At 37.6% G+C, this 16,941-nt stretch overlaps 1 protein-coding gene across 12 annotated transcripts in view; it reads right to left on the bottom strand.

Annotated features, from left to right (window-relative positions):
• Nucleotides 1–16,941, bottom strand: part of GPBP1 (GC-rich promoter binding protein 1) — an 80,525-nt gene that overhangs the window by 20,102 nt on the left and 43,482 nt on the right. For 6 of the 12 annotated variants that reach the window (XM_085002278.1, XM_085002277.1, XM_085002283.1 and 3 more), the window contains 4 exons: nucleotides 10,648–10,771; nucleotides 10,300–10,523; nucleotides 8,996–9,062; nucleotides 7,864–7,923 (listed from right to left, as the gene is read on the bottom strand). In XM_085002278.1, coding sequence (XP_084858404.1) covers nucleotides 7,864–7,923; nucleotides 8,996–9,062; nucleotides 10,300–10,523; nucleotides 10,648–10,771 — 475 coding nt within the window. The remainder of the gene's footprint in view (nucleotides 1–7,863; nucleotides 7,924–8,995; nucleotides 9,063–10,299; nucleotides 10,524–10,647; nucleotides 10,772–16,941) is intronic. The other 6 variants (XM_085002281.1, XM_085002279.1, XM_085002284.1 and 3 more) reach the window with 1 other exon arrangement.

Genomic DNA, 16,941 nt, shown 5'->3' with positions numbered 1-16,941 from the left:
CATTCAAATATTTACTGGCCATCCAAACTACATTGAAGACACTGTACAAGTTGTTAAACATCCAACTCAATCCTAGTTTCTCAAGATAATACTAGAAATAGTATTTTAGTATAAAAACTGAAAGCTTTTCTCAAGACAAATGAAGTTGCTAAAATATAAAAAATTACTCCTAGAGTTTAATCAGTTAATATGTAAACAGGTGTCACACTGAGCATGTTCACAATTACTGCAGTGACATATGCCTTTCTTCCCACAGAAAAACTCTGAAAGCATCAGTTTCACAGTTGGAGAGTTTAGATGAAAAGAATTAACTCAAAGAAATCATAGAAAATTAAAATTAGTTTAACATTATGATCTGGTGAGATGGTGAGTAGCATAGATGTTGTGTGACAATGTCCTGCATCAAACAAACCAAACTTGCTACTGGTTTATCTCAAAAACTAAACAAAACAAAGACTCTTAGGGACATGGAAGGACTCTCGAAGTTCATCTGAGACTTCAAACTCTTTAAAATACAGAGTTGATATCATGCTTAATATTAACAAGGACTTAAAGCCAAGTGAGAAAAGGTTCATTTTTCTGAAAGTTAAATACATATTAATCTACCAAGGCCAATATTCCAACTTCTCAGCTTTCCTACAAAGGCCCAAGATGTGAAAGCTAAGGAAGGTATTTTCAGGCACATAAGGACACAGAAATTTTATCACCATTGTGTTAGTTTTTCTGAAGAACAAAAAAAAAAAGAAAAAAAAAATGACAAAATAAAAATGAAGCATAATGATTTCAAACAGAGGCCAATGAAGAATACTAGCATTAGTACCGAACAATTTAAGTTTTATAGTTACTCTTGGCAAACAGATGGTAACAGAATGAATTTAAAAATGGTTAAAAAAATAAAATTCTTAAAATTAGCAATTTTAAGAGAAAAATCTTAAAAATCTGATACTAAAAATCTAAATTAAACTCATAAATCTGAGAAATGACCAGTGTTGAGAAATGCAAAAGATACTAAAGAGTTTTTTTGCAAGGTCTAATTTCAGAGGAATCCAAGTGTTGAAGCAGAGGGCAGTTCTCTAGGTACACCACAATTAAGTTCAAACATGACTAATGGAGACCTCTACTCCAATATTGCTAACTAATAAGCACACAAGTTTATCTTCTTTCTCTTCTAAATCCTCATGTTAAAATTACTATAATGAGGGAGGAAAACCAATAAGGCAGAATAGGAGACAGTTCATCAGCAATGAATGATCTCAATCCATATTTCTAGAGTGAAGGAAGTAAAAAAAACTTCAGCTTAGAGTATGTACACAAAGGAACCTAATAGCTGAGGAGGTGGCTAACCTGCCCTTGTAGAATCTTGTCCTACAGACTGGAACTTAGAAGTGCCATTGAAGGCAGAGGACAGAAGTGAAATCTTCTCAGACAAAAATCAATCACCAAGAAAAGATCTTCACTAAATTCTTAAAAATGTACTTTAATGGAGAAGCAAAATGATCCCACATAGAAGGCTGAAGGTACAAAAAGGAAAGAAATAATATTTCGTACAAAAGTCATCACTGATCAAACTAGAAGACAGAACAGATAAGCAAGCCTCAATACAGTTCCTGACTACAAAGTTCACTTTTCCTAAAACTGAATTTCTGGACACCTAAGAGCAAGAAACATTCTGTTAAGTTTCCTCAAAGAGGTCTTCAGTGCAAAGAATGATAAAATATTCCACAGAGAAGACAGATGAAGCCTAAGAAATCAGTCATGGAAGAGAGGTAAATAAAGTAAAAGATGATAAAAGGTACCTAAAAGAAGACAGAACAAATTGGGAAGAAAAAGAAGTAGGCATAGTGCTAGTGTTTACTAAGCATTCATATTCAAATATTACAGTACAGAGGTTAAGACCATTTATTTTTGCACCGGATTTATAGAATTTTAATACTTGCTCCAACTTCCCTAATCTCTCATCTGTAAAATGAAAAATAGTTTCTCAGAGTCAGAAATATGAAACGTTTCTTTAAAACAAACACTCGGGAGTTCCCATTGTGGCGCAGTGGTTAACGAATCCGACTAGGAACCATGAGGTTGAGGGTTTGATCCCTGACCTTGCTCAGTGGGTTAACGATTCGACGTTGTCGTGAGCTGTGGTGTAGGTTGCAGACGCGGCTCTGACCCCACGTTGCTGTGGCTCTGGCGTAGGCCAGTGGCTACAGCTCCGATTGGACCCCTAGCCTGGGAACCTCCATATGCCTCAGGAACAGCCTTAGAAAAGGCAAAAAGAGAAAAATAAAAATAAACAAACAGTAGAAAAAAAGTCCAGAAAAGTTATACACCATCTCCACTACGATAGGCTTCTAATTAATTTCAAATTAAAAGTGTCCCTTTTCAGGAGTCCCACTGTGGTTCAGTGGGTTAAGAATCCGACAAGTATCCATGAGGATGTGTGTTCAATCCTTGGCCTCGCTCAGTGGGTTAAGGATCTGGCATTGCTGCAAGCCCACAAGCTGCAGTGTGAAGTCACAGATGTGGCTCAGATTCCACACTGCTGTGGCTGTGGCGTAGGCCAGCAGTTGCAGCTTTCATTCAACTCCCTATTCTGTAAACTTCGATATGCCACAGGTGCGGCCCTAAACAAACAAACAAAAAAAAAGGTGTCCTTTTTCAAGAATTTTAAATTTAAAATTAAACCTAAAATTCCAAGAAGGAAGATGAGAAATAAGAGAAATAAACACAATAAAAACTAACCTATGTCCTATATAACCATGCTAAACATATTACATAAACCTCCCCATTTAAGAACAAGAAAGTGTTCTGAGGCTAATGGGCCAGGATTGTGCCTAAAAGCTGTGGTATCCACATTGTGGAGTGTTTTCAAGTGTGTCTGCCACCAGTGGCTATATCCCCAGGGTGAGCTACTGGTAGACCAGCAGCTACAGTGTACTGAATTGCTACTACCATGAATGAGACTGACTGACCAAAATCTATGTCTTGGACTCCAGAACTCCTGACTTAAATTTGCATCATTTATATTACTTATAACTGGTTCATCTATTCAAAGATTATCTCCACAAATTATCCTACCACATACTTTCTAAGTGTCAAAGATGTTGAATTCAAAAGTAGCCAATGACTCCGTCTTTACTCTTTCCACTAACCTTATCAACTGATTAACTACATAAAAAAGACCCAAATTGTTCATGGTTTATTTGGTTTGGGGTTGGCAGGGGGCGGGGGGGGGGGGGGGGTGTTGGCCACACCCACAGCACGTGGAAGTTCTAGGCCAGGGATTAAACCCACGCCATAGCTGCAACTGGCACCACAGCAGTGACAATGCTGGATCCTTAACCTGACCTTTGTAAAGAAAAAAAAACTATGTACTGATGAAACACTTGAACACTTATTAAAAAGAATCTGGAAGTAAGTTATGTGTGCTTATTTCAGAAATTCATATGAGCAGCTATTGTCAAAGTGCCTTCAAAATACCTGGAGGCATATATGAGTTTTGGGTTTTCATATTATTATTTCCTACTATCCTCCCAAACAGCTGTAACAGAATAAATGACTTTAAATATCCCTTTATTATCTTGTTATTTCACGCTCTCTCAAAACCTTAAAATGTAATCATTACTTTTGTTTCTTAAATACAAAGCCAGTGGTAAAGGGGAGTGACTAAATTTTTTGGAAGAAAGATTAGTATTAAAATACTGCCATGTACAATACAAAGTAAACTGGTCACATGCTTAAGTCAGAGCTGACATCAATTTTTCATCCTCTAGTCTATCTTAGACTATACTCTCGGTAACAGCCGCCTTATATATACATGATGAATTTTCTTTTCTTTTCTTTTTTTGTCTTTTTTAGGGCCGCACCTGCAACATATGGAGGTTCCCAGGCTAGGGGTCCAATTGGAGCTGTCGCTGCTGGCCTACACCAAAGCCAAAGCAATGCCAGATCTGAGCCTCGTCTGCAACCTACACCACAGCTCGCATCAATGCCAGATCCTTAACCCACTGCGCGAGGCCAGAGATCAAACCGGCAACCTCATCTTTCCTAGTCGGATTCATTTCCGCTGCCCCACGACGGGAACTCCTACGTGAATTTTCTCATTCGTTTTTTTACTTTATCCTTCAATCTATTACTCAGAAATTCTTTTTTGCCTTTTAGTAAATATACCACAATCTCCCTCATATAATGGATTAGGAAAACATAATTAGCTAATATGTATTAACTACTTGTGATATGATCAAGGATTTGACACAACAGAAAATTTAATATTAACAACGCTTTTCTCATGAGTGTTACTGTGACCATCCTCATCTCACAAAAAAGACATTTCACTCAGAAATTATGTAATCTTCCCAAAGTGTATAAACATCCAATAACTAAAAGACCTAAAATTAGGGCCTAGACCTATCTGATTCTAAAACCAATGTACTTAACCACTATATTATACTACTGGAGAAAATGGAAATTAAATTATTGCTAGGTTAGGTACTTCAAAATGTGTACCATTCTCAATTAAAAATAATAATAAGCCTATACGAAATGCTCAAATAAGAGGCTCATAAGTGTGCACCACCAAGTCAGGGTCCACCTTTTCCTTCACCATCACATTGATGCCAGTTACTAATTTAGTTCCTCATCTTGACATCAGAGGCAACTTTAATTTGTGATCAAAAGTATACAGCCATGTGAAAGGTAAATAGTATTTGAATTATGTTTCCACACTAATATGAAGAGGAAACTTAGTCACACAAGACAAAATAAAATACAAATACTGAACACAAAGAATCAGTATCACAGAAATTAAAACAAATTTAATCAAGCACTAATTTTAATACAGAAAAATACTTCAAGATTTTTTTTAATATAGATTAACATTGTCTGAATTCTGCTTGCTTTGAATATTTTTTTTTTGCTTAGTTTTTTACTTCTAATTGGTTCATCTATTCAAAGATTATCTCCACAAATTATCCTACCACATACTTTCTAAGTGTCGAAGATGTTGGATTCAAAAGTAGCCAATGGGAGTTCCCATCGTGGCACAGTGGTTAATGAATCTGACTAGGAACCATGAGGTTGCAGGTTCGATCCCTGCCCTTGCTCAGTGGGTTAACGATCAGGTGCTGTCGTGAGCTGTGGTGTAGGTTGCAGACGCGGCTCAGATCCAGCGTTGCTGTGACCCTGGTGTAGGCTAGCGGCTTCAGCTCCGATTCGAGCCCTAGCCTGGGAACTTCCATATGCTGCAGGAGCGGCCCAAGAAATGGCAAAAAGACAAAAAAAAAAAAAAAAAAGCCAATGAATCCTTCTTTACTCTTTCCACTAACTTGGCATGTGGAAGTTCTACGCCAGGGATCAACCCACTCTACAACAGTGACCTGAGCTGCTGCAGTGACAATGCCAGATCCTTAACCCACTATACCACGAGGGAACGCCTGACTTAGAATTTTTTTTTATGTAATATACAAATCAAATTAATTTCATTAACATAATTGATGTCGAAGCAAGGGTATTCTTTCCTTTAACAAGGCCCCCATGCTCTACTCACAAGAAGCAAAGGCTTAAACATTTTTCTAAAATAAAACAACTTAGATGATGAATAATACTTCTACCTCTGACCAAATAAAATTCACTTATGTCAAGTCGTTCTAACAAAACTATTAATTTTCCCTTCTCAACCTTGAAAGCGTTGCATTACCTTTTATTGTTATAATGTTAACAACTGTCTTCACCATAAGACACTGAAGTTGTCATTTCAATACATCAATCTACCAACAATCTACCAAGAGAATGCTTTTATACAAAGAAATAAGACTTTCCTTAACTCTATTTATAAAGTCATGTTAAAAACGTCACTTGTTTTCATGACCCAAACTCATTTAATGTATTCATGTCACTCAACCTGCACGCTTGTGGCTAATGTAATTAGACTTCTCTAAAAAAACAACCCATTTTTAAGAATTTGCTTTGATTTAGAAGGCTAAACAAATTAATACAATTCTTAAGAAGGTGCCCTGATGATCTTAAATAATGTATCAAATAATCAGGAAAGTTCATCAAATTACCAACAAACACAAATATAAACGCTGAGTTGAAACAAGACTATCCTTAAGTTAATCACTAATGACTCAAAGTTTTTCATTATTTAGTGTCTTTTTTTTTTTTGGTCTTTTTGCCATTTCTAGGGCCGCTCCCTCAGCATATGGAGATTCTCAGGCTAGGGTCGAATTGGAGCTGTAGCCGCTGCCCTACACCAGAGCCACAGAAACACAGGATCCGAGCCAAGTCTGCAACCTTCACCACAGCTCACGGCCACGCCGGATCCTTAACCTACTGAGCAAGGCCAGGGATCGAACCTGCAACCTCATGGTTCCTAGTCAGATCCGTTAACCACTGCGCCACAAAGGGAACTCCTCATTATTTAGTATCTTAAGTACCAACTGTTAGGATTTGCTAATAACATGTTGCTGACACACTATGTCAACATAAAACAGCCAAGAGGACTTCTAAAAATACACAAATCAATAGTCACAAATGTCCCAAACTGCACACAAACACATCATTTTCGCTGTCTCTTTCTCATCCCCCAAATCAATCAATCAAATTATTTTTTTTTATTTTTTGTCTTTTTTTGCTATTTCTTGGGCCGCTTCCGCAGCATATGGCGATTCCCAGGATAGGGGTCAAATCGGAGCCGTAGCCACCGGCCTATGCCAGAGCCACAGCAACGCGGGATCCGAGCCACGTCTGCAACCTACACCACAGCTCACGGCAACACCAGATCCTTAACCCACTAAGCAAGGGCAGGGACCGAACCCTCAACCTCACGGTTGCTAGTCGGATTCGTTAACCACTGCGCCACGACGGGAACTCCTCAAATTATTTTTAAATTCTCACAGGCACACTGAAGTGCCTTGAATTTTAGTTTTAAATTATTAAGAGTAAATATTAATCTTACACACCAAAAAACAGTGATCCTGATTAAGATCAAAATACTACAGAAGTCACAGATATAAGCTGCAGGGTGTTTCTCATCAAGCTAATTAAGTTCAAAGAAGAATTAAATATTTTAAATAGCTTAATGATCTTCACTCAAAGCATTTTTTAATTGGGATATGATATTTGGACTCTTCCAGTTTTTGATCTACAAAAGGACAGTTTCAGGGACAAACTGGTGGTGTATGTTTTTTAATATATATTACATTTCCATTAATAAACTTCGACTTACCTGGAAGGCAGTAGCACTAGAAAAGTTCTACTGAAGTCTTTCCTAAAATTCTCTCATGTCCTCCTCAGGAACATAGATAGCTATTTTAAATGTTGCAATGGGGAAAACAGTATTTGGGATCCCAGGGGATAAAGTGAGAAAGGAAGAGTGAAGTGTAATACAATGAAAGTTTCATTGTATTCCTATGGGAAGTACTGGGAATTTAACAATTAACCAAACCACAATTAACCACTTTCTTTTTCTAATGCAGACACATTTTTTAGTTTACCTAAGACACAATAAAGAGTACATCTTCCTTTTAAACATCTTTTCAACTAGTGCTCAAAATCCTTAAACCAACCCTGAAACAGCAGAACCAAAATCTTTATATTAACACATTTTATTTTCAATATTTTCAAAGATGTATTTGCCTTTAAATCATTTCCAAAATTACTAAATTAACCAAGGATCAGTACCAATAGTATCTATAGGTAGTTTTATATGACAAATGCTCACTAACATTCTTGATTTTTTATTTACTTTCATTTTAATCAAATCCAAATTATTCCTAATTTCTTAGAAATTTTATTTACCACCTTCCAGGTGGTTCTATATTCTTATGCAATCAGCTGTTCCCAGAAAAACTGAATAATAAGGAAACATACCTAAGAGAGGAGCTTGGGAGATTTTTTTGGTTGGGTATGTGTGTGTCTGGGCGTGTAGGCCTGGGGAGAGTGGTAGAAATACTAATTTGCAATACAGAAAAAACAATGCCATTCACATGGTTCTAACAAAAGTGTTTGACCACCCCCACCCCCACCCTCAAGAAGCCCTCAAATAAACTGGGAGACCAAAAGAAACAAAATAATTCCCCAGCGTTATCACTCCATAAATACAATAAAGAACAGCACAGGAAGTGGCAAAGTTTAAAATAATGCCTTTATTGTTAGGACTAATATGCTGTCATAAGCCACAATCCTTTTTTTTTTATTAAGTTATTGATTTTTAATAGAAAAATAGAAAAAAAATTTAATAGAAAAATAAAAATACAAATTCCAAAGTGGATACATCACCTCTGAATTTGCTATCAAATAATTAATTTTTCAGATATCAAATCTTCACATTAACAATTTTTCCATTATTTTAAACTTCACTTGAACCCTCTAAAAAGCTAACTAATTTGTACTATGAGTGCAGTTTAATCTTCTGTAAGATGCTATCAAATTAAACTCTCAGCAGTTTTAAAAAGGGAGTTATTAGTAGAAAAACTGTCATTAAGATTTGATAATCAAAAAGGCAAGTAATTTGAAAGACTAGTTCCATAGGCGTGATCCATACAATTACTTTTAATACTATGGATAACCATTTTCATTGGTTAAAAAAAATTAACTTTGTATCACACTATGATTAAAAGTACTTATCTTTCCAGTTTCAACTTTCAAAAACCACAAATTAACTAAATTTTTTGTTTCTTAAGATTACCAGACTGCTCTCAAAATGACATCAATTCATTACATTTTAACTTACAATCATTTTTTTTTAAAAAACTCATATTTGAGTGGACTTAAAAGTACTAACATGTATAAATCAGCTATCCAAATTAGGATCTTCTTCCATCCCCAATATCGTATTTTTTAAAGATAGATGCTACCTTTTTTTATAGATCAGCACATCAAAAACAAATATTTAAAAGAGAAAGTTTAATTCTAGCCTATTTATTAAAAAAAAAAAAAACACAAATGTGAGACCTAAAAATAACATTTTATACCCCTCAAAGATAGATCAAAAATTACTTACCCCATACACCTGCAGCTAAAGATTTATTCTGATTTGGTTCTCTCTCATATTCAGGATTTAAAGACGGCTAAAAAATTGGAATAAAAAGAATCAAACAAATGTTTAAAATGCTCATATTTAAGAAAAAAAAATCCTTTTAAAAATAATCTCGGCGTTCCCCTTGTGCACAGTGGAAACAAATCCAACTAGGATCCATGAGGATTTGGGTTTGATCCCCGGCATCGCTCAGTGGATTGGGCATCTGGAATTGCCATGAGCTGTTGTGTAGCTCAGACGAGGCTCAGATCCTGTGTTGCTTGGCTGTGGTGTAGGCCAGTAGCTGTAGCTCGGATCTGACCCCTAGCCTGAGAACTTCCATATGCCATGAGTGTGCCTAGAAAGAAAGATAAAAAAGTAATCTCAAAACCATACTAAAAAATCTAATATAATGAACTCTTAACTATTAAAAACCAATTACTGGAGTTCTCTTGTGGCTCAGCAGTTTAAGGATTCAGCACTGTCACTGCTGCAGCTTGGTTTCCATCCCTGGCCCAGGAAATTCCACATGCATCCAAAAAAAAAAAAAGGGGGGGGGGGGGAGAAAAAGACTCCAATTATTCATAAACCTTACTTTGCGCTTATTCTAACAATTAAAATGGTTACTATCTACACTCACTCCAAGTTGGAGAGAACAAGGGAAGTGTCTTTAAATATTCTCATCCCCAACTACCTGAGGAAAAAGTGTGAATTTGGGGGAAAAAAAAAAAAAAGCAAATGCAAGGAGATGTAGTCTTTGCATCAATATGAGAAATCATCCTTTCTTAGCATAAGGTCAAGATCAGGGACAAGAAAATCAGACTGTCACTCAACTGTTCCATTAGGTTTCACCACTGGATGCTTTAGTTAACAAATTCATTCTCAAAGCAATTTACAGATTCATATTTCAAAAAGTGATGCTCAGGGTATTAAACAGAAAACTGAGCTGAGCACTTAATATATACTCTAAAGCTACTCTCAGCAGATATTTACTCATCAAAAAAGGGAGATTGTTTAAAATTCTATAGCGAATAAAATGACAAATTTATCCAAAATTGTAAAAGACCACACAGGGAGACACAGAAATTAATGGGGGGGGGGGGTGAGAAAGAGGAATAAGATTGGGGGAGGAGAGAGTTATGAACAAAAAGCCTCTAAAAATGTTAAGATTAACTTAAACTGTCAATTGTGATCACTTTGGAAAATGAGGTGTCCTAATTTCCTAACACTTGATGCTTAAAACAGCACTTACAGAAATCTCATTTGTATTAAAATTACAAGAAACTTACAAAATCCTCAGCCTCAAACTGTTTGCGTTCTCTCTTGTCTTCTTTCCTCCCCGTTTCATTGTCGGGTATGTTATTTTCATGAAGTCCTTGGTTTTTTCCAGAATGGAAAATACTGCTACGAGAACGGGAGCTTCCACCATGGTATCCCCCTCGGTGATTTATGTTTTCAGTACCATTTCTTCCATGTGTACGCCATCCATTTTTTTCTTTCCTTCCAAAGTTACCTTTATTTAATAATAGTGAAAGTATTATAAATTCAAAGATAGTTACACTTAAAGATCCAATCACAATCAAAATATCCTTAGAAGAATATGAAGAAAAAAACTCTTGATTCTTAGCAAAATGTACCTCCATTAGGACGTCCAATACCAGAATCAAAGCCATCTGAAGAATTGTGTCGTCGACGATTCACATCATAACGATTTTCTGTCCATGAAAAGTTTTCAGAATGCTTTTCAAAATTCAATGACGACTGAAACAAATTATAATACAGGTAAACGTACAAATAAAACGACCACAACTTTTAAAATTTTTAGTACTCTAATTTCATTTATTTAAAAGAATTTTAAACAGTTAAGAACATTTTGTGGTTATTTCCTATGTGTTCGGTACTGGTAACTCATAAGATGGACTCTACTGTTCGTCTATTTTTTTCTACCTAACCACAAACAAGAGCACCATTCCTAAAGAACTCAACAATTATTTCTATTTACCCAAGTCTTTATTTTTTTTATTTTTATTTTATTTATTTTTTTTTTGTCTTTTTGCCATTTCTTGGGCCGCTTCCACAGCATATGGAGGTTCCCAGGCTAGGGGTCCAATCAGAGCTGTAGCCACCGGCCTACGCCAGAGCCACAGCAACGTGGGATCCGAGCCGCGTCTGCGACCTACACCACAGCTCACGGCAATGCTGGATCCTTAACCCAGGGCAGGGATCGAACAAGGGCAGGGATCGAACCCGCAACCTCATGGTTTCTAGTTGGCTTCGTTAACCACTGCGCCTCGACAGGAACTCCTCTATTTACCCAAGTCTTTAAAAGTAAAATGCTAGCGTAAGGGAATCAAGGCAAATACACTGTACACTTTTTTTTTTTTTTTTTTTTGCGCCACACTTGTGGCATGTGAAAGTTCCCAGGCCAGGAATCAAACCCATGCCACAGCAGCAACCAGAGCCACTGCAGAGACAACCACAAGAGAACTCCCCTATAGTGTACTTTTTTTTCTTTTTGCCTTTTCTTGAGCCACTCCTGTGGCATATGGCGGTTCCAAGGCTAGGGGTCTAATCGGAGCTGTAGCCACCGGCCTAATCCAGAGCCACAGCAACGCGGGATCCAAGTGACCCACACCACAGCTCACAGCAACGCCGGATCCTTAACCCACTGAGCAAGGCCAGAGATCCAACCCGCAACCTCATGGTTCCTAGTCAGATTCGTTAACCACTGCATCACAAAGGGAACTCCAAGTGTACTTCTTTTATAACAAAATGCTATACTGTGTATCACACACTATTTGACTTAAATAGCCCAAGGTTTTCTTCAGCATCAGAAAATTATGGCAAATGAAGCTACAGTTCTATTTTAAGTTGTCTAGGTTTATTTCCAAACTCCTCTTCCCCAAAGCAAATGCTTTTAAAAATCTGTCAAAAGAAGAATGTGTAAAAATGATTTTAAAAAATTAGAAATGTATTAAAACATTTAAAAGTCACAACTATTCATAAAGCTCACTGTTTTCCCCAATAATAATCCATTAATTTGATAAAGCCACATTCAAAACTCCATTTTTTTGTTTTAATGCCCTGATCATTTCTCTCAGTTTTACTAGTATTACAATTTCTTTCAGGAGTTCCTGTGGTGGCGCAACAGAAACGAATCTAACTATGGTTGCAGGTTCAATCCCCGGCCTCGCTCAGAGGGTTAAGAATCCGGCGTTGCTGTGAGCTGTGGTGTAGGTCACAGATGTGGCTTCTATCTGATGTTGCTGTGGCTGTGGCATAAGCCGGCAGCTATAGCTCCAATTTGACCCCTAACCTGGGAACCTCCATATGCTGCAGGTACGGGCCTAAAAGGCAAAAAAACACCAACCCTACAGCAACTTATTCCAGGACAGAGTTGAGTTCATCAGCTATAGTACAAACCCACCGCACATCCCATTTCATCCAAATGGAACCCCCACATGGCCCCTGTGGAACTTACTGATGCAAGTTCCCCTATGGCCTCTAGCTTCATCCTCATGATGCTTGTAATGGATAAAAAGGCACAGCCCTTGATCAACTGTCTGCCACCAACATCCATATAACAACACTAACAGGATAGCTTGCTAAGCTTTTAAGTAGGGTAAAAACCCAAATCTATCACAGAACCTAACAGTTTGGTTATCAGGATGTCATGCTCTCAGACCTAAAAATTCTAGAAAAAAAAAAAAAGGGGTAGGGTCTTTTAGGTCATATGAGGGTGGAGGAGAAGGTTCTCCAGGATCTGCCAACAACTGTTCTCATTCAAGTGATGAATGGAAGCAAGGGTTTCTCACTGTGACCAAGTGGCAAGCAGAAGAATTAAAACAAGGTACCCAAACAGTGCTCTGACTGTTACAACTCTCCTCTGAGTAGAAAGAAGGGATGTTTTACCATGAGATGTGGTCCCACCTGAAAGGCAATACACTTGTGGCTGCTGAGTCAAGAGGTCTCCAAAGCTGAATAGCAATGAGTATATATAGTTTTGAATAGACTAACATCAGAAGTTTGTTAATAAAGCTGAACTGCTACTGCCACTGGAAACAAAAACAAACAAAAAAAATGCTGAGCCTAGCTTCCTGGAGTGGGAGTATTCTGTGTCCTTTGTAGTCCCCATCACTCCCTTCCCCACTACATCAGAGTCAACTGCTTTAACAAGAAAGTCAAGTGTGCCAGAACTCAAGGAATGAAAGAGACAAACTCTTACAGCTCTGCTGCAGTGGAGCATCCTACCTACTCCTACAGAGGGAGACAGTACTAAGCACAGGGGTGGCTGAACGTTTCCAGCATGGGGCAAAGCCATGGCAGTATGGTATATGCAAGCATGAAAGGCCCCAGCCTGGGTGTTTGCTGGAGCCAGAAGGTACATGAGACAAGGCAATACCAATCCTGGCTTGAGAAGCCAAAAGAAAAACAAAAAGGACTTCCTTTATGGCGCAGCGAGTTAAGGATCTGGTGGTGTCACCGAAAAAAATAAATTTAAAAAGAAAGAAAAAAGCAGAATCAACAGCACTTTGAAGACTATTGTAACTAGGACTCCATTTGAGACCTACTGGAATGAGAATCTGCATTTTACCAAAATTACCAGGTTATTTTTACGTCCATTAAAGTATGAGAGAAGTAGGGACCTAAATTCTTATCAATGTGTACAAGCAAATATTACACGAATATTTGATGGAGTACTCTCTGTAGTAGCCAAAAGATACAAAAAAAATTTCACTCCATATGCCGCGGGAGCGGCCCAAGAAATAGCAACAACAACAACAAAAAAAAAGACAAAAGACAAAAAAAAAAAAAAAAAAAATTTCAACTTAATGAGACAAACAAAATGTGATACACAGGCACAAAGAGAATACTGCAATTTTTTAAAATAATTACACCAAATCTGCAGATATCAACACAGGGGGGAAAAAAATCTCAAAGATATTATTAACAAATGTAAAAACAATATATTTAATGGTAATCATTTATATATAGCTGACATAAATATCATATACATGATAATCATTTATGTAATTTTTTTTTTGGTCTTTTGTCATTTAAGGGCCGCCCCCACGGCATAAGAAGGTTCCCAGGCTAGGGGTCCAATTGGAGCTATAGCTGCCAGCCTATACCACAGCAACACGGTATTGGAGCCACATCTGTGACCTACACCACAGCTCATGTCAACACCAGATCCTTAACCCACTGAGAGAGACCAGGGATCAAACCCTCAACCTCATGGTTCCTAGTCAGATTCGTTTCCACTGTACCACCACGGGAACTCCAATCATTTATATAAATTTTTTAAAACATAAAGAACAATGTGATTTTTAAATTTTTTTCACAATACTATTTATTGATACTCACATATAGTAATAATATAAGAACATGCACTGAGAATAGTTTAGGGGGGAATGTAGACAGAAAAAGGACCGTGAACAAGTAAATTTCAAATGTTTGTTTTATTTCCAGAAGAGACAAAAGTTAATACGGCAAAATGTTAAGATATGACTTTGGGGTGGTTAAGTGTTCATTTAATTATTCATTATGCTTCTTTGTAGGCTTAATATTTTATTAGAACTATCTACATAATCTTTCAGAATTATCAAGAAAACAAGTTGTAGGAAAGTATCTGCAATATATATGGCAAACAAATCACTCAAGATGAAAAGAACTATCACAAATAAAGCACTAAGAAATAAATTACACGAATAAGTGGTTCTTAGAAACAGTTCTTTAAAAAATGCTCAACCATAATTAATGCAAATCAAAACAATGAAGTACCATTTTTCATCTAATTTTACAAAGATTTAATAGTGTGAAAACAGGAGTTTCCGTCATGGCTCTGAGGAAACGATTCTGACTAGCATCCTGAGGTTCTACCCCTGGCCTCGTTCAGTGGGTTACGGATCCAGCATTGCCATGAGCTGTGCTGTAGGTCAAAGATGCAGCTCAGATCCTGCATTGCTGTGGCTGTGGCAGCTACATCTCCAATTCGACCCCTGGCCTGGGAACCTCCACATGCCACAGACGCGGCCCTAAGAAGACAGACACACACACACACACACACACACACACACAAAGTGTGAAAATATCTAGTGTTACCAGTGAAAAAGCCTGATAGGATTATAAAATGGAACAATCTTTTTGGAGAGCAATTAGGCCCTATCAAGCAAAACGTACAAACCTTCTAAACTATTGATTCTGTTGCTTGGACTTTACCCTACAAATATACTGAACAGTTGCCGGGCATTCCTGCAGCTTAGTACGTCAATAGGTAACTAATTAAACAATCCATGTAGATTCACTCAATAAAAGGTCACAGCTGACAGCTGAACAGTGTAGGGGGTTAAGGGTACCAACCCTTTGCACAATCAAAAAATCCATGTATAACTTCACAGTTGGTCCTCCATATCCACAGATCACATAGTACTACCGTATATATTTATTAAAAAAATTCCACATAAGTGGGTATAAACAGTTCAAACCCATGTTGCTCAAGGATCAACTGTATGTAGCCACTGAAGAGTTAGATACCCATGTACTAACTACAGAAAGATAAAAATATATTCCAGTGTATGCAAAAAAATCCTTGTGTTTCACTTCTGAAAATTAGTCTACTTAAAAATCAAGAAAAGAAAAGTTATTAAACTGTTAAACTGGTGAATTTTTAAGTCCGGCACACATGGATTCCTATCCTAACTCCAGCACTTTAGGGCAGGTTACTCATCTCTCTCAACCTCATTTCCCTCATCTATAAATGGGGGGGGGGGGGCAGGGACGACACAGTATTTCACCTCTTATGATTTTCGTTAGCCTTCTTATAAAGGGTTTTTACACGGTGATTGGTATGTAGTAATGACTCAAGAAACTTTAGTTATTATATTTTAAATCTTCTTCTGGATTCTTTATAAAAAAAAAAAAAAAAAAAAAAAAACAGTTTTGTGGCACAGCGGAAATGAATCTGACTAGGAAGCATGAGGTTGAGGGTTCGATCCCTGGCATTGCTCAGTGGGTTAAGGATCCAGCGTTGCCTTGAGCTGTGGTATAGATCGAAGATGACGCTCAGATCTGGCATTGCAGTGGCTGGGGTGTAGGCTGGAGGCTACAGCTCTGATTGGACTCCTAGCCTGAGAACCTCCATATGCTGTGGGTGCAGCCCTAAAAAGCAAAAAAAAAAAAAAAAAAAAAAAAAAAAAAAAAAAAAAAAAAAAAAAAACACCAGAAAGTTTTCTAGAATTCTCTCATGGTGCAGCAGGTTAATGATCTGGCATTGTCGCTGCAGCAGCTGAGGGTCAATCCCTGGGCCCAGGAACTTCCACATGCCATTGGCATGGCCAAAACAAACAAACAAACAAAAAAAAGTTTTACAATTTTCTGATTCCTGGAGTATCTGAATCAGTAGTTAACAAAAACTACACAGTAAATAAGACGTTTCAATGAACTCTGAATTTTCTGATGCTCTCTTAGCCTGAAGTTTAATAAGCACACATTTTTCTTTCTCTTTCTTTGCTTTGCTTTTTAGGGCCCCACCGACAGCATATGGAAGTTACCGGGCTGGGGGCTGAATCGGAGCTGAAGTTGCTGGCCTATACCACAGCCATAGCCACGTAGGGTCCGAGCCACGTCTTCAACACACACAAGCTCACGGCAAACACCAGATCCTTAACCCACTGAGTGAGGGCAGGGATCGAACCTGCATCCTCATAGATACTAGTTGGGTTGAAATTTCCAATAAGCACACATTTTCAATGTAAACCCACACTGCTTACATTATTGAAGGAGTAATTACGATGTTACTTTTTTTTTTTCTTTTAGGGTAGCTCCTGAGGCACATGGAAGTTCTCAGACTAGGGGTAGACTAGGGGTCAAATTGGAGCCACAGCTGCCTGCCTACAACACAGCCACAACAATGCAGGATCCGAGCTGCA

The sequence above is a fragment of the Sus scrofa genome, chromosome 16 (assembly GCF_054392235.1).
Source record: "Sus scrofa isolate SSC_HxYL_T2T_F1_AM1 chromosome 16, Sscrofa_HxYL_maternal_Yorkshire_Landrace_v2.0, whole genome shotgun sequence".
NCBI classification, from domain to species: domain Eukaryota; kingdom Metazoa; phylum Chordata; class Mammalia; order Artiodactyla; family Suidae; genus Sus; species Sus scrofa.
The sequence above is the reverse complement of the archived record's forward strand: the minus strand, read 5'-3'. Positions and strand labels throughout refer to the sequence as shown.